Raw genomic sequence first — 18,389 nt, 5'->3', positions numbered from 1 at the left:
TGCGTTGCAAAGTAGCTAGGATGAATGAAGGTGACATGATGTTTTTTCTTTTTCTGAAACCTTCGTAGTATTCATCATTTGGAAGCGTCAGTATTTGTTTTGCAATTTTTATGCTACCCTGTTGCAGGAGTGACTGTAAAGACGTTGACTCTTGCTTCTGTTTTAACTTTGCTTAGCCTGCATCAGTGCATCTCTTACACTTGATTATGCAAAAACCTTATTCATATTGCCCATCATGAACATCAAACAGTTCATCCACAGGACTGTTGTGTGCTCCTTGTTGGTTTTTTCCCCCTCGAAATATGGTTCTTTTTCAGAGATACTGATCTCACCTTCTACAATCCTCATTACAGAGAAAATGTTGATGCTCCATGTCGCCGAGCTGGTTCCTAAGCACCTTGGAAGGACTAGGAAGCAGGAGCCTGCTACCAGTTCTTCAGCTGCTGGCACTGTCAAGTCCACAAAGGGCAGGAGGAAGAAAAGATTGCATCATCAAATTTTGGTAGGTTGTGTCCGCTAAAATGAAGTTCTTTCCAGGGGTTACAAACTGTGATCGCGGGTTGTCATATTTTGAGTCATATGAACTAGAGGTTGTAGCTACAACACTTAGTCCGTAGATTCTGTAGTCAGTTCTGAATTTCCACATGTCAGTGGGACAAAAAGTCCTTGCCAAAAGCAAGGCGTTTTACTGTTTTAAATAGCATGTAAAAGACTTTTATAGCTCTCATTTCTCTTAACCAGTAAGGAAACCCGCGCAGATGCGCGGGTAATTTATTTGTTGTTTATAAAAAAAGAATATAAATAATTGTGAACCATAGATTACATTATAATCGTAAAAGAAAGAAATATTTATACCATGAAATAAACCATAAACTTTTGATATACTAAATGATAATGTCTATTATATTCAAATATAGGTTTTGTTTTTTTCTTTTACTATACATCTAAGTCGCCTACGCATGTTCATGGGTAATAATACGAAGGAATAATCCACATTGTCAAAATTATTTGTGCTAATTTTGTTAACACTTTTTATATGAGAATAGCATAATTACATAAGGATATAATATGTTTCCATGTGAATAGTAGTATATGCATTCATAGGATGGTGTGCACATATTTATACGAGCGTTTACGATTGCCTTTTACATGGTTAGTAAAAAATACTTTCAAAAAGTTTGGTGGGATGGCATGAAGCGGCGCCACAGTGGCACGACTTCTTCGAGAAGATCGCCATGAGTGTCATTACATAAACTTTACTTTAGTGCCTCAAAGAAAGAAACAAAAAACTATCAGATGGAGCAGATTGTATATGAACTCTTCTTTTTTATTCTTTTTGACATATCTTGTGTATATATGTACATACAAAGCGATTAAATGGTTTTTAGTTGGAATAGATCTAATTTAATGGTTGAAAATAATGGATCTACGTGTATACCAATGGCCAAATATTTTGTTTTCTTATAATGTTTCTATTTTTTTTCTAATTTATTAGAGTTGTCACGTGGCATCTTAAGAGTGCTTTTGGAGTGTAGAAATGTTATTACTCTCACTGGCAACCTACTCACCGTCAACTATTGTTTGTTGTGGTTTAGTGGCATACTCTTCTTACGTACCATTTGTTGAAGTTGCCCACTTAGTATAATCCTATATTCAGTTCTTGATGACACACATTCTTATTAATAAGAATATCAGCTAATTATTAGGTGCACTGTGTGCACGAATGCCTCTTAAGCAATATTCCCACTAATACAGAACTTATATACTTATGATTAGTGGGAATATACGATTGATATATTAGACTATTTTGTATTGATAAAGTATATTATATACTACATATTAAGGGTTTTAGTATGTAAGCAATAAGTTGTAAAGTACTTATCGGATTGGCTACTCTTTTATTTGTTGTGAGCACGTTTCCTCGATTGATCTAGGAGTTTTTATAAAATAAATAATACCTTTTGATAATAATATCTAAGTCCGTCTAAACCATTATATTTCTTATAATTAAATTGGTAATCATGACCTGCATTTTATATATTTAAGTGCAACGTGAGTATTATTAGAAATATATTCTAGATAATAAAAGATAAATCTATTTTTGGCTTTATAATATTTAATTAATCTTGCACTAATGACTTGTGTCGTTTCGTGTGTCCAAGATAAGCTCAGCTATTGAGCTAGATCAAAGCCTAAGTAGGAGATAGAAGCTACACGTCGACACGGTGTCAAAACAATATATAAGATCTTTAATTTTCAAATATTATACGAATAGAGAAAACACATAATACCTGAAAATACGTTCATGATATAATTTAGTAATATCATTTTGACATATTATTATCTTTTACCTAGGGAACGGAAAATTTTTAGAATTGTTAGTCACAATTAGAGTTGTTTTTATTTTATTTATATTTTTATGGATGTTTCAATGAAATGCACCTAATTAGAAACTCTATATAACATATATTTTGCATATTAAACATAGGCAGTTTGATTTTCTATCTAATAAGTGAGAATGAAAAAAAGATGATGTGGGCCCAGTGTCGTACGTACATATCAAAGTATGGACGTACTTTTTGTTTTTTTTGGAAATACCTATTCGTGCAAGTGCAATGCGAGTTTTTTGATAAATTTAATTGTATTTTTTATAATAGATCTAATGGTTAGAAATAATGGGTCCACCGGATTCTAAAATTTATTAGAGTGACACGTGGCGACTCGAGAGTGTTTATAGGATGCCACATGGCAGTCTTGGAGTGTTTGTAGCAAGTTTAATGGACTTTTAGTATATAATAATAGATAGAAGATAGATAGATAGATAGATAGATAGATAGATTAAATTGGTGTTTTTTTTTGGGGGTGGGGGTGGGGGGCGCTCTGCTCTCCTAGTTCAAAAATAAAAAAAATGAACTGGATGTTAGGCTTCGCATTATTTCCTTACAAATATTTTTTCAGTAGATCAAAAATCTCGAAGCAAAAATTATAGGGAAACGGTAAATATTGATTCTGATTACTGAATGTTATTTTAGTCCATTTTGCTATATATTTGTCGACAAATTTTTCTCTAAAAATTTGACAGATGTAATTACAGTACAATTGTAGTGTAATTACACTATAACTTATATGTAATTACACTGTAACTATAGTGTAACTTATATGTAACTTTCAAAAATCACTCCGTAACATGTTATTTCGGTAAAATGGAGGTCGTGGGAACAAATTCTTTTCACATATGTGTGTGCTATGATTTGTTTTCTTCCTCACCAAAACAAATCGTGTAATAGATCTAACGATTCAAAATTATGTGAAACTTACATATAAGTTACACTGTAGTTACATGCAAGTTACAGTGTAATTACATATAAGTTACAGTGTGATTACACTACAATTGTACTGTAATTACATCTGTCAAATTTTTGGGGAAAAATTTGTCGACAAATGTATAGGTAGTCCCTATTTTAGTTGTCCGTCCTTTGGGCCTTACAGTCTTTTGCATACCTTTTTAGAAAGAGGAGGTTGCATACTGATGATATGCATAAACGGAGGGAGTATTTGCTTATTATTTGAGGGACAAAAATCTATTATCCTATTAAAGGAGTAGAAAAAGAAGCCTCCACGTTACTCCCTCCGTCCCAAAAAAAAGGCATGAGTTTCCGTGTCCAACTTTGACGGTCCGTCTTATATGAAATTTTTTTATAATTCGTATTTTCATTGTAGTTAGACGATAAAACATGATTAATATTTTATGCGTGACTTGTCTTTTTAATTTTTTTTATAATTTTTTCAAATAAGACGGACGGTCAAACATTAGGCACGGAAACCAGGGTTTATTATTTTTAAGGACGGGGGAGTAGCTCTCATGATCTAGAAAATCCCACATTAATTGAAGGAAAATAAGAAAAAAAATAAAAGGCAATATGAGATGGTATCACATTAACAACAAAAGAAAAAGAAAAACAAAAAAAATCAATCGGACACCCTGCCTACGTAGTATATTAGGATTCTTTATTCAATTTGGAAACATTATTTTAATTTGAAAAACAACCGTCATACATAGTCTATCAAAGTGAGACAAGAAGCCTCCGCTCTCATGGCCTAGAAAATCCTATATTAATTGAAAGAAAAAGAAGCCTCCACATTAGCTCCCATGATCTAGAAAATCCCACATTAATTGAAGGAAAATAAGAAAAAAAAAATAAAAGGCAATATGAGACGGTATCACATTAACAAAAAAAAAAGAAAAACAAAAAAAATCAATCGGACACCCTGCCTACGTAGTACATTAGGATTCTTTATTCAATTTGGAAACATTATTTTAATTTGGAAAACAACCGTCATACATGGTCTATCAAAGTGAGACAAGAAGTCTCCGCTCTTATGGCCTAGAAAATCCTATATTAATTGAAAGAAAATAAGAAAAAAAGTAAAAGACAATCTGAAACGGTATTACATTAACAGCAAGAAGAGAGAAAAAATCAATCGGACACCCTGCCTACGTAGTACATTAGGATTCTTTATTCAATTTGGAAATATTATTTTAATTTAAAAAACAACTGTCATACATGGTCCATCAAAGTGAAACCAATCAAAAACAGAAACAGAACCATGCATGTCTCTGTTCCATATTGTACTCACTACATCAATGTAAAAAAAACACAGTCTTAGCAACCAAAGCAAAATACAAATACACAAAACAATAATAGCTGGCATGCGGAAAATCGTCTCGCCAAAATTAGTTTCATCAACAAATTAGATAATAAAAAAACAAATCACCACGTTTGCTCTCATGGCCTAGAAATTCACACATTAATTAGTTAAAAATAAAAAATAGAGTCATATTTTTAAAATTTATGATATTCAGATAAAAAAGTAAAAACAAATAAAAGGTGAGTCCATACAAAAAACATTTTTTTAAAAAATATGAAATTTGGACTGAATATTGAAATAAGAGTACATGTAAAAATATAATTTATAAAAAGAAAATCTAAAATCAGATTAAATTAGAAAATAATTAATATCAAGAAAATACTCCATGTAGAAATACAATTTATGTTGTTATTTTTTAATACATTTTGTAATAAAATATGAAAACATATATTGATGAGGACATAACTAGCTCGGATATAACCATGACTACCTTATGTATTAATCAACCAAAGGTGTATATGTTCTATATTAGATTTACATGTTATATATTTGAACAAACGTTGCTACATTATGAGTTTCGTGTGTTTTTGTTTGCAGAGGTACTTGCTTGGGCGAAGGAAAAGAGACCGAGCGTAACTAATGCATGGACGATTAAAGAAGTTGATTGGGGACCAAACCAAGACCTTCTCCAAGTCTATTTCTACTTCACCACGTCACTTTTGGTCCATAGAAGACAAGAGATAAAGTTCTACACGTTTTGGATTCGAATTCGGGCCTCCTGACAGCATCAACTTCAAATGGAACTAGCTGCTGATCTAGAAGGAATTTTGGAGCCCATGAGTACTTGTTGGAAATCTTATGAAGTCTACTTTCAGATGGTTTTGGTCCCACGTCAAAATTCCTACCGAGCTGCCGGGAATCTGCAAAATAAGCCACGTATCTCATCCAGTCCGAATTTGATTTTGAGTTTTGGGCTTTGTAATTGTGTCGTGGGCTTAGACCAATGGGGTGTGCGCCCTAGGGCAACCCTAGGACGTCCCTAATCATATTAATTCAGTAGCCGTCATCGTTTAGAGTTGGGTTTTGCTTAGATTATTTTGTCAAGAACAATTTCGCGGCTAGATCGGTTTGTGGAACCCCAAATTCGAGTGCTTAATCATTCATATGCAATTTGGTTGCAATCTATCTTGTTCTTGCTTGTGTTCTTCGATTCGCATGCAGGGATTAGCCTTCTCGGCGAGGTCAACCGGGTTTCGGCACAGCTGACAACCAGAGGAGACGTGGTGCTGCGATTGCGGGGCTCAGTAGCGTGTTCGTTCAGAAGCCGGATCGAGTTGTGTCGTGACTCCGCCCAAATCGACTGTTTATCAATACCTATTGGAAGATCGGGACCTACATCCCTCATCAGTTGGTATCAGAGCGCGGTTGCCCGTTAGGTAATTTATCTTCCCATAAACAGAAAATTACCAAACAAAAAAAATTATTCCTTACCTAGACAATTTGAGCCGTTGCATTGTTCTATTAGATTTTGCTTTGTTGAATTCTAGATTGCATCGTCGTGTCGAGTGCTGGTTTAGTTTTAGATTTAATTTTTAGTTTTGAGTATTGCATCTGTTCATCACTTAGGTCTAGGGTTCATTACTCAAGTGTGTGAGTTGTACGTCAGTTTTGGGTCCAGTTTTTTATCTCGTTAGTTGTTGCCGGGACCTTGAATTGAATCGTCTCATCGTCGGGTTTCTGTTTTTGTGATTTGGAGAAATTTTTATCAAATGGTTTTGGAGTTGCCGTACTGTGCGCGTGAGGGGAGTACTGTGTGCACGTGAGGAGAGATATATCCGTGACTGTCCGTATATTCCTCTTTATAGAATTGTTAAGTAGCGGATTTAAGATATTTTTATAAAAACGGAACCTACATGATATGAGCAATCCATTTTTGAGATGATCCAATTTTAGTTTTGCACTTTGCGTTTGAGTCCCTGTAATATTTATATTTACATTTGAGTCCCTTTTCGAGGTCAGTGGTCAGTTTTTGTTGAAAAAAAAGTAAAAAAAAGAATAAAGAAAGAAAGAAAAGGTAGAAAGGTGCAAAGAAAAAAAAAGAAAAAAAAGCCGCACCTAAAAAAAAGAAAAAAAAGGCAGAAAGGTGCTTAAAAAAAGCTGCACTAAGAAAGAAAAAAAAATCATTCATCTTTTGAGTATGTTTTCAGAGTGCAGAGTTGTGTATTGATTCATATCTAGTCCTTAGTGTTGTCGGGTGCTTGCTTGAGCTAGAGTTGAGTCTAGGCTAGGCCAGCACATTGACTAGTACTTTGAACTATTATTCAACTTTGCATTTTCTGATTAGCATAATTGCGTTCCTTTGCTACTATATATTGTGCCTCCCAAGCTCCACATATATACTTCTGGTCAGCACCGCTTTGATCCTTGCAATCGCCACATCACGTCCTTCAAGGTGTCATGAACCAGCCACCGTTGTACCGTCCTTAGCATTGCTAGTAAGACACTTGTAAGAGCTTGGTAAGGTGCTCCATTTGGCTGAGTTGTTGAGAGGTACCACTACACCGCATAGCAGATTATTAGGGATAACCTTCATTGTTTGTTGTTGTTTTTGTGTTTGCATTGACAGGTATGAGTGGCGCTCGAAATCAGCGATACCAACAAGGTGCACGTGATGACAGTACTTTGGTGCAACAAGTGCTAAGTTCTCAAATGGAGAAAGCGGAGCAATGGCAGTACCATGATTTATTTGAAACAAAGTTTGTGGTTAAGGATAGAGCATGTCGTACTATAATCGATAGTGAGAGTTGTAATAACTTTGTGAGTTCAGATTTGGTTGAGAAACTTGAGTTGCTTACACAACCGCATCCTCATCTATATTACATCAAATGGTTCAACTCTTGTGGTAAGTTCAAGGTAAATAGAATTGTGAGAATAAATTTTTCAATTGGAAATTACCATGATACTGCCAATTTTGATCTTGTCCCTATGCAAGCATGTTCTTTGTTGTTTGGTCAACCATGGGTATATGATAATAATGGATCGCATAATTTTGTTGCTAACACATACACATTTAGATATAATTGTCGGAAAATGAAATTGGTACCCATGAGTTTTACTGAAATTTTTGAAGATAATCTTCAAAGGATGAAGAATGGAATCGATGAGATTTTTAGAGATACCAGGAAAGATGCTATTGTGATGTCTTCAACTAAGTCTGAATTACAAAACGAACGTATTGCTGTGCCTATTGTTTTGGATACTAATGTTTTGCAGGCATTTGAGAACAACTAAGGTAATGAGAAAGAGAAGAAAGACGAAGAGGAAAAAGATCTATCTATAGCTCTATGCATGTTGGAAGAATGTGCCATTGACCAAGCAAGTAATGAAAATGGTGTTATAACTACTCAAGGTATGCATAGTTATGATGTGCCAACTATGTCCACTACTTATGCTACGTTAGAGCAACCCATAGTGGAAACAATTGTTGAAATACCTTTGTCACAAAACAATTTGCTTGATGTTTCTTGTGATGAAGAAGAGTTGTGCAATGCTTCACTTATATCCATGCCACAACTAGTGACTGAACATGTTAGTTCTATAGTAGGGCCACTATGTATTGAGTTTAAACATGTTATTCACATTGCTAGCGAGAATGAAGAGCTTAAATTGCTATCTTCTTTAAATACTTGGGGTTATATTCAATTTGATGATCTTTGTCCACTCAACTGTTTAGAGAAGAAATTATTTGCTAGGTTTGAATTGCCATGCCCTTCTGATGTGATTTTTCATATTATTGGCAATTATGATAGTAAAGGAGAATATAATGTGCATCGAGTATATATTTGTTCGAATTTGACTATACCTCCTTTTCATGATGAAATGTATTGTCTAGAGGACCGCATGCATATAAGTAATTCTCTATCTAGTTCCTCTAGTTGTTTAAATGAGTTACAGGTTGGTTTGCAAGAAGGGGAGTGTTGTGGTTTTTCGACTACAAAGATTTTAGGATCCAATCATATGGCCATCAAGAAATGTTCCGCGCAGAATGTTGTGATAGACAAAGATAAGTGCAATACGCTCCACGACAAGGTGAAACCGAGAACGGTTTCCAATCAAGAAGGGGAGGATGATGAGGACATAACTAGCTCGGATATAACCATGACTACCTTATGTATTAATCAACCAAAGGTGCATAAAATCTATATTAGATTTACATGTTATATATTTGAACAAACGTTGCTACATAATGAGTTTCGTGTGTTTTTGTTTGCAGAGGTACTTGCTTGGGCGAAGGAAAAGAGACCGAGCGTAACTAATGCATGGATGATTAAAGAAGTTGATTGGGGACCAAACCAAGACCTTCTCCAAGTCTATTTCTACCTCACCACGTCACTTTTGGTTCATAAAAGACAAGAGATAAAGTTCTACACGTTTTGGATTCGGATTCGGGCCTCCTGACAGCATCAATTTCAAACGGACCTAGCCGCTGATCTAGAAGGAATTTTGCGGCCCATGAGTACTTGTTGGAAATCTTATGAAGTCTACTTTCAGATGGTTTTGGTCCCACATCAAAATTCCTACCGAGCTGCCGGGAATCTGCAAAACAAGCCACGTATCTCATCCTGTCCGAATCTGATTTTGAGTTTTGGGCTTTGTAATTGTGTCGTGGGCTTAGCCCAATGGGGTGTGCGCCCTAGGGCAACCCTAGGACGTCCCTAATCATATTAATTCAGTAGCCGTCATCGTTTAGAATTGGGTTTTGCTTAGATTATTTTGTCAAGAACAGTTTCGCCGCTAGATCGGTTTGTGGAACCTCAAATTCGAGTGCTTAATCATTCATATGCAATTTGGTTGCAATCTATCTTGTTCTTGCTTGTGTTCTTCGATTCGCATGCAGGGATTAGCCTTCTTGACGAGGTCAACCGGGTTTCGGCACGGTTGACAACCAAAGGAGACATGGTGCTGCGATTGCGGGGCTCAGTAGCATGTTCGTTCAGAAGCCGGATCGAGTTGTGTCACGACTCCGCCCAAATCGATTGTTTATCAATACCTATCAGAAGATCAGGACCTACATCCCTCATCATATATGCTACTATATGAGAATTTTATAATAGTGCTAGCCGCGCAATCTGCACGAGCCACCATGCTAGTTCTGTGGAAGGGATGGGGCCATATACCTGCACCACATGTCGTGAGGCCCATTGCTGGACTTTTGAAACGTAGGCAGCAACAGTCTCAAAGCAATTTAATCTCTTGTTTCCTAAGAATTTTTTCCTGGTTTCTGAGCTGCCACGAAACAATATGTACGAGTATGCAGCACAAGCTTTATAAATTGTAAAGAGGTGTCATCCATGTGAAACAGAAAGTACGAATTTATTATACGGAAAATAACATGAAAAAAACCATGTGAAAGTTGGAGCTCAGGAGCTGGAAACAAATTAAAACAAGAGGTATAGTAAACATGCATGTCACCAGAGGTATTTCACTGCAACCTCAAACTTGGTGCCTGGCTCTCTCAACTTTGAGCCATTCCAGAATCTCGATCTCAGCATTTATGCTATGGGTGAGCACTTCCAGCTTCTTGAGGCTTGTCAAGTTCTCAATGCCGGCAAGGATCGGTCTCCCAGTCCCATCATTGTCATAGAAAAACACTCTGAAGGTCTCGATTTTTTCCATGGTTGACTTCTCAAATCGGATAGCTCTCGGCATAATGTAAGGGTCCACATAAAAGCTTTTGAGTGCAGGGAATTTGAAGGCGGAACGTACAAGCAGCTCATCATCAGTGCAGCTGTCATACCCAAGGGAAACGCTCGCCAGGTTAGGCAGCTCGCACAAGACGCCAAGAGATGGTCACCCGTAAGGCTGACCCTCCATGTATACATCTTGACGAGATGTACCAGTGAATTGAACCACTTGGGCAGTTGGTCCATGACCCCGTCGATCCTCACGCTCTCGAGGAGAAGCGGCGGCGTCTTGAGGCGGAGGAGGAAGTTTAGCAACCTATCCTTGTGCTCATCTTTTCCTGTACCGTAGGCGTAGAGCGACCGGAGGTTGTTGGTCTTATCTAGCGCATCGGCCAGATTTGCAAGGACCTCCTCGCTGGAGTTGAGAATGGTGATATCGAGAGTCTGCAGCTGTGCCAGGGCACCTATTTCTTTGACAACATTCGGGTCATTCGGGAGGCGTATCGTTCTCAGCGTGCACAATGCCATCATTTTCTTCAGCCCAACGGGAATTTCCCAGCGACGCATCGACCACCTCTCAGAGAAGAAGAGATATTCAAGTCTCTCTAGCATAGTCACCGATGTTGGGAGATTTTCGATGCGGGTGCCATATAAGTTGAGCGTTTGCAAATGTTGCAGCCTGCTGATCTGGCTAGAAATGGTGCTCACATCAGTGTTCCTCAAGCTCAGAAACCTAAGTAGAAACAACCGGCAGATATACTTGACATGGCAGTCTTTCACCTCCTTGCAGTCTTCTAGGTCAAGCACCTTGAGCAGGGTGAACTCTGCGAGGCGATGGAGCACTGCAATATTCCCTTGAGCCCCAAACGTGCTAAGCGACCGGACGTGTGTTGCGCTCATCACATCCACGACATGCTTGGGGCCTCCGTCTCCATGGATGGCGAGGCGGCGGACGCTGTCGTAGGATGGTGTCCCTCCGCCGTATTGGGCTCCTAAAAAGTTGACAAAGTTCTCCAGGGACTTGGACACTATGACCTCCAGCATCATATCATGCACCTTCACCGCCTTCACGGTTCCATCCAAACGGACCCTAACTGCATCAATCAAACTCCTGCTTACGAGCTCGTCATAGTAAGATTCTGCAACCTCGAACATGGTCAATCCCCGTTTCTCCATGACAAAGCCTTCCGCGATCCATCTGAGCAGCAGCCGCTTCTTCTTGGTCACATAATCCTCTGGAAAAATGCTAAGATACAACATGCAAGCCTTGAGATGATGGGGCAAGTGGTTGTAGCTAAGTGCAATTATCTGCTTCATCCCCTCTAGAGTTGGGTGTATCTCCATCTGAGAACCAATGGAGTTAGAAATTCTCTGCCACATCCTTATGCTCCCTGATGACGATGATCTGTAGCTTGATAGGAGGCCGGCGATGCTAACAATGGCTAATGGCAGCCTGGCACATTTTTTAAGAATACTCTTCATTTGTTCCTTCAGATCCTCGGGGCAGCATGACTCCTTGTAGCCAAATGCTCTGCTCACGAACAGCTTCTCTGCATCCTTTTCACCTAGGGGATTGATCTTGTGCATATAATCTCCAGAAACACTCGGTGAACTGCTTGCTTTGGCCACAGTTTCTACCCGAGTGGTTACCATGATTATGCTGCCACAATTGTTCTCTGGCAATTTTGATTGGATTGCATTCCATGCTGATGTGGACCAGACGTCGTCGATCACAATGAGGTACCTACAGGTTCCATTGTAAATCTTCTAGAATTAAGAACGAAATTTTGAATGCAAAAACAAATAATTAAATGCTGGTCAATCAAAAACAGATGGAGAATATGTAAAAATAGAGTAATTTTACAGTCCTTGAGGAGGTACCATGAGGTACCACTTTTTCTACTATAAATTTCGTATCTCTTGGTACCTAAGTACTATGAGGTACCAAATTTTGCACTAAATTTTTAGTACCTCATGATACCTCCTTAAGGATGGTAGAATTGCTCAAAATTTAGTGTAAAATTTGGTACGTCATAGTATCTAGTTACCAAAAACTTTAAAATAGAAAAAATGGTACCTCATAATATCTCCTCAAGAACTTTAAAATTGCTCTTAGAGTTTTGTAATGAGACTATTCGGTCATGCCAATGAGGGTAGTATGGACAAAAGGTTGTTGTTGTTATATATTGTTGAGATGCAGGGCAGTGGCCAGTGGTAAGGAGTGTGGTTTTATTTCAAGGTCCTATGTTAAATTCTCAACATGATAACAAATTTTTCTTAAAAATGTTTGGAGGACGTCTCTCCCTCCAAATTTCTTCTTTTATTGTTGACAAAATAATAAAATAACAAAAATAACCATAATCCATCTGGTCATTATCGTTAATGAATATATATATAGTATATGCATTTAAAATAGTTGTACATATGTTTTTCGTACCTCATTCCAGTGAGACTCACTTCCAGCTTTTGGAACAGCGTGCTCACATCCATGCTGTCGATGTCACCGGTGGACTGCTCTTCGTTGATACTGTTCTCGTTACTCTTTTTCGGTTTGATAATCTGCAGAATGATGCGCTTAAGGAGTACCTGCAGGTCCTTGCTGGCGTCGAACGCCTGGGACACCGACACCATGGCCTGACGCTGGAACACCGACTCCAGCTTCCGGCACACCTCCATGGCCAGCGTCGTCTTCCCTAGCCCCCCGAAGCCCACGATGGAGAACACCTTCAGATTGCTGCTTTCGTCCACCGCCTTCAGCTTGTCCGCCAGTGTGTTAGCCTGGCCCTCGATGCCGACCAACTGGTCAGAGCCACAGGCAGCTGGGTGGAAAGCCGCCGCTGTCGCGGGGACCAGAGCAGCAGCAGACACAGTCCAGCCGCGAAGTTCCTCGCGGTTGACGCCGTACCGGGCGTGGCGCTCGCTGATCTCGATCGCCCGGGCGCGGAGAGCCTTGATGTCACCGGCGAGGCGGCGCCGCGGAAAGAGCGTGGAGGCCAGGTGCCTGGCCCAGCTGAGCACGCCGTCACTCAGCTGCAACCTGACGCGGCAGCGGCAGAAGTAGAGGTCGATGCAGTCCTCGGCGTCGTAGGCGACCTCGCAGACCTGCCTCATCCACTCCCGTACGAAGTGGTCCACGGCGCCCTCGCCGGCCTCCGACTGCATGCGGAGGAGGGCGTTCATGGTGGCCAGCTCGTCGCGCAGCTGAGCGACCTCGCCGCCGACCCCGCGGAGCTGGCGATACTCCTCGCCGAGCAGCTGCCCAACGCTGAGTACCATGCCATCCTCCAGCGGCCTGATCCATTTTCTCTAACCTGCAGGTTGTTTGGGCAAGCAGGATGCAGAATGCACGAGTTTGGTAGGGGTCTGCACAACAGGGGTGACCTTCGTTTTATACTTAAAAGGATAGCTCTCCGCCTCCCCCCACCTCCCCAAAACCATCAACCCCGCAGGACCCAAGCACCCACAACTAGTTTAGCCTCACCCTCACTACCACTTCCCTCTGGTCACTTTCCTCCCTTCACCCAGGTAACCAATCCGCCGGATTGGAATCTGAGAGACTTGCATCTCGCAGCTATAGATGGCCAAAGGGCCCACCCGGTACAGCCCGGCCCAGGCACGGCTGGGCACGGCCCAGCAGCCATCAGGCCGGCCCGGCCCGGCCGTGCCGGCTCATGGGCTGCACCTCCCGCCCAGGCACGGCCCACCAGCTGTCCGGCCGTGCCGTGCCGGCCCGAAGGCATGGGTGGCTCATCGGGCCTTTTTTAAAATAAGTCTATTTTTCATCCCTCCTCTTTGGGCTATTTCATATGTATAGCTAAAATAAGTTTATTTTCCTTCCCTCCTCTTTGGGCTGACGTATGTATAGCTAAAATAAGTCTATTTTCTATCCCTCCTCTTTGGCTGACATATGTATAGATAAAAAAAGTCAATTTTAAATCCCAATTCTTTCGTCCATGGCATATAATATGTCTATTTTTACTCCCCTATTTTTTTTTTGTGTATCGGGCCTAGTTGCCGGCCCATCGTGCCGGGCCGGCCCGGCCGTGCCGGGCGGGCCAATGTGCCGGTGGAGGGGCCTAGGCACGGCCTGGTGGTCGGGCCGGGCCGACATGGGCCCGACCTCCGTCGGGCCGTGCCGTGCTTGGGCCGGGCCAAAATACCGTGCCATGGGCCGGGCCGTCGGGCCTCGGGCCTTTTGGCCATCTATACTCGCAGCCCCGACATGCTAGTTGCCACACAGCTATCGAGGTCCTATATATTGCTTATTTGTATTGTATTCTCCTCTCAGGAGCCTCCCTCTGCCGGCAGTATCAGACTATTAGTTGCACGCCTTCTAGGCGTCCCATGTGCTGCCCTCGTCCTGTGTGTTAATTAATTAGTTACTCGTCGCATAAACCGGGATACCACACGACTAAGGGTGTGTTTGGTTGGACTTTTCAACCTGCTTTTGCTTTTGCAAAAGCCAAAACCCAACCAAAAGGCCCAAAAGCCACAGCTGATTTTGTCAAAAGCTAGTTTTTGATGTAGTACAAACCAAAAGCACCCCTACCCCCTACTTTCACCTTCTTTTTTGGGGAAAAAAATTACCCACCTCTACCATTATGAAGAAAACGGTTCGATCTTTTCCCCATCTCCTCGCATCTTCTTCACGCTAGTGCCGCCTCCCGCCTGACGCCGGTGCCGCCCCTACTCCTCCCCGCCCCTTCTCCTCCTCGTCCGACGCGGCGACCTCTCGGCGAGGCGGCGAAGCGGCGACCTCCCGGCGAGCTCCTCCCCCATCGCCGCTGCCCACGGGGAGAGGACCTGCTGCCACCGCCGTGTTTCCCCCTCCAATCTGCCACCGCTGTCGCCGAAGGACATCGCCGGAGGCCGCTCCGTCTCCTCCCTCGGCCTTGTGCACGCTGACGACCTCACGGTGCGTCCCCACGAGGCAGCCCTGTCCGCCGTGCCCCTCCTCCGCTGCGCCATCGCTACGGAGACCGCGGTCGCCTTCGTCGACGATGACAACCACCTCGTCGACGAGATCTCGCCTGCTCTGCTCGCGTCGCGCGACGAGACGGCGGCGGCGTCACTGCTGCCTCCTCCTCCCGGTGCCGCCGCCCCTTCGCCCGTCGATTGTGGATGCGGGATACGAAGGAGGTGAGGTGGCCGAAGGGGGCGCTCCTCCACGCCGCCGCTCCTCCCCGCTGCGCGTCCTCCTCCTTGCCGAACCGCTGCCGCCACTCCTCCTCACCGAGCTGCCTCCCCGCCATCGCCGCTCGTCCCCGCCGCGCGTCCTCCTCGCCGAACTGCCGCCTTCGCTCTCCTCGCCGAGCTGCCTCCCCGCCGCCCCCGCCCGAGGCCGACGGCGATGGCCATGGCCATCTCCTCCATCTCTTTATTTTATTTTCCAACATGTATGACATGTGGGGCCTGCTTGTCAGCAGGACTATTATTCCAAAAGCCACAGTTGTTGAACCAAACGAGCTTTTCTAAAAGTCACAGCCCATATTCAACAGCTACTTTTTAAAAAGCCACAGCCCACAGCTACTTTTTCAAAAGCCACAGCTCAACCAAACACACCCTAAACCACGGTATCGATCTTTCACCCTTCTGGCCTTCTTGGATGGCGAGTATTAGGGGTTGTTTGGTTCGTGACCACATGGTGCCACACTTTGCCACACCTCAACTTAAGCAGCTTTGACTAAGTTAGCAATGCGTTTGGTTCATTGTCACACTTATGGTAGGATTCTTTTTCTAGCACTTTGGTCCCACATGTCATTGTCTCATAAAAGTGTGTTACCACTACTGTAGCGGACCCGACAATGGCGCTGAATCCTGTTAAGTCTAGGATCCGCCGTGCTAGAGAGCGAAGGCCGAATGTGCGAGTGTCTGGGCCGGAATGGGCCTGAGCCTGTAAACTTGTGCGAGTATGTAAGCGCAAGTGTGAGAGGGGGAGAGGCATCGATGAAGAATAACTAAGACAAATTCCTCCCAACTACTGCTTCTTCCCCTGCGCCAAGTCTTTTATCTGTCTTCTTCCTCCTATTCTGTTCGAATCCAACAGATTGAGTTCTACTGAGAGAGAGATTAGACAATTCGTAACAATAGGTATCAGAGCTACCAATCCTAGATTACCTTGACAAACCACGCTATCATTCTCGGGCGCAACTCAAGTCGCAGGAAATGGAGCAACAGCTGGCGGAACTCACGGTGGCCATGGCAATGATTCAGAAGCAGAACTCTGCCATCCAAGCCTCGGTTGGATCCTTGGAAGAAATCAAGCCCATGGTGGTGGAGTTGACCAGCTGGAAACCAGCGGTGGATCAGGCCATGACCGACCTTCGGGAAGATCTCGGTGAACTGCGCAGCAAGTGGAGCGGCTGTCTCGCAATCCGGTGCTCGTCGTCAAGCCGTCCAAGTTGCCGACTATTCTCCCCAAGCCGACGAAGCCGCTAACCGCAGTGGCGAAGGACGAGCGTTCGGCAAGCGAGAGTGACATTGGTCACGGGCCGTTAGGCCGCGGCGTTGCAACGACGAATCGGCGGAAGGCATGTGGGGAGGAGTCCTCTCCTGCGTCTATCCCGGCCAAGGGTACGTTTCGAACTCCATTTGCGTCTCGGATTCCTTTTGAATTTGGGGAGAGTTCGAGTCGGAGTTTTGCTTCCGTTTTTCATGGGGGAGGGGTTGGAGTTGATTGCCCACAATTTGATGGAGAAAATCCCCGAGCGTGGAAGATGAAGTGTGAAACATATTTCCGGGTTAGTGGAGTTAGTCCAGAAGTTTGGGTAGGTGTCGCTGCGTTGCAATTCATAGGTGGGGCGCTTACTTGGCTTCAATCCACTAATGCACATGTTGAATTGATGAGTTGGAGCGAGTTTGCTGAAGCAGTTTGTGCTAAGTTTGGGAGAGAGGAGTTCCAGAGTTTGATTAGGCAATTTAATAGGGTTAGACAAATTGGGTCGGTGCTTAGCTATGCGGAGAAGTTTAATGAATTGATGCACCAACTTTATGTTCATCACTCGTCCTGGAATCTAGTGTTTTTTGTCACTGAATTCCTTGACGGGTTGAAACCTGAAATTCGTTCGGCAGTCTTGTTACATAGTCCTGCCGACATGGATACTGTCGTGGATCTTGCCTGTTTACAGGAAGAAGTGCTTGCTACGGGACGCTGTGAACTGCGATGGGTTGAAGCTGTGGTAGTAGACCGAGCTGGACAGCGTCCTAGAGGCAATGGTGGGCGGACTGATGACAAAATGCAGCCGATAGAAGATCGGGTTGCTGCTCTGCGGGCTTATCGCAAGGCTAAGGGTTTATGTCACAAGTGTGGTGAGAAGTGGAGCAGTGAGCACAAATGTGGACCCACTGTTCAGTTACATGTGGTGGGAGAACTATTAGAATTGTTGGATGAATCTGATGACAGAAATGTGCCAGATGAAACTGAAGACGATTGTGACACTGAACCTGACCAAATCAGTGAAGTCTAGCAGATTTCAAAGGAGGCAATGCTTGGAACAGAGTCCTCTGGTACTTTGCGTTTGCAAGGATTAATTACTCATCATGAGGTGATGATGCTTGTTGATTCTGGAAGTTCTCACAGTTTCATATCTGAGGAAATGGCTGACAAATTGGGTACTACACAGAGGTCTGTACCTTCTATTCGGGTGAGAATTGTTGATGGGGGTATTTTGCAATGTAGCAGAGAATTGATTGCCTGTGGTTAGTTCAAGGGGTATCTGTCGTAGGCTCTCCGGACCTTCCATTATAATTGAGAGATGAAATGTATAATTCAAGTCATCAAACAAGTATAATGAAATATCCGACGCCTCGAGAGAGGAATATTGGAGACATTGCCGGGCCTTTAGCCTGCCAGTCAACTTCAGCCTGAGATGTGCCCGTCAAACCACTCGAAGGCGGTGACCAGATGTGTTACACATTCAGGAGACTTGACAAAAATGGCTAAAGATCTACAACATCTCAAATATTCTTAACTCATACTCATGTGAATCTAGTTCCCAGGATGTGCACTAGATTCACACTTTCATCTCAAGCATGATTATACATAGCAAACACAAA

The 18,389-nt window shown here is 42.7% G+C and overlaps 1 protein-coding gene across 1 annotated transcript; it reads right to left on the bottom strand.

Annotated features, from left to right (window-relative positions):
- Positions 1-10,193: 10,193 nt before the first annotated feature.
- LOC107276063 (disease resistance protein Pik-2) lies at positions 10,194-13,610 on the bottom strand. Its single transcript, XM_026023484.2, has 2 exons — positions 12,772-13,610; positions 10,194-12,078 (listed from the first exon to the last, which is right to left on the bottom strand). Exons 1-2 carry the CDS (start codon positions 13,608-13,610, stop codon positions 10,242-10,244), a joined length of 2,676 nt encoding a protein of 891 aa, XP_025879269.1. The 3' UTR covers positions 10,194-10,241.
- Between the last annotated feature and the right edge of the window lie 4,779 nt (positions 13,611-18,389).

The sequence above is a fragment of the Oryza sativa genome, chromosome 2 (assembly GCF_034140825.1).
Source record: "Oryza sativa Japonica Group chromosome 2, ASM3414082v1".
Classification (NCBI taxonomy): Eukaryota; Viridiplantae; Streptophyta; class Magnoliopsida; order Poales; family Poaceae; genus Oryza; species Oryza sativa.
The sequence above is the reverse complement of the archived record's forward strand: the minus strand, read 5'-3'. Positions and strand labels throughout refer to the sequence as shown.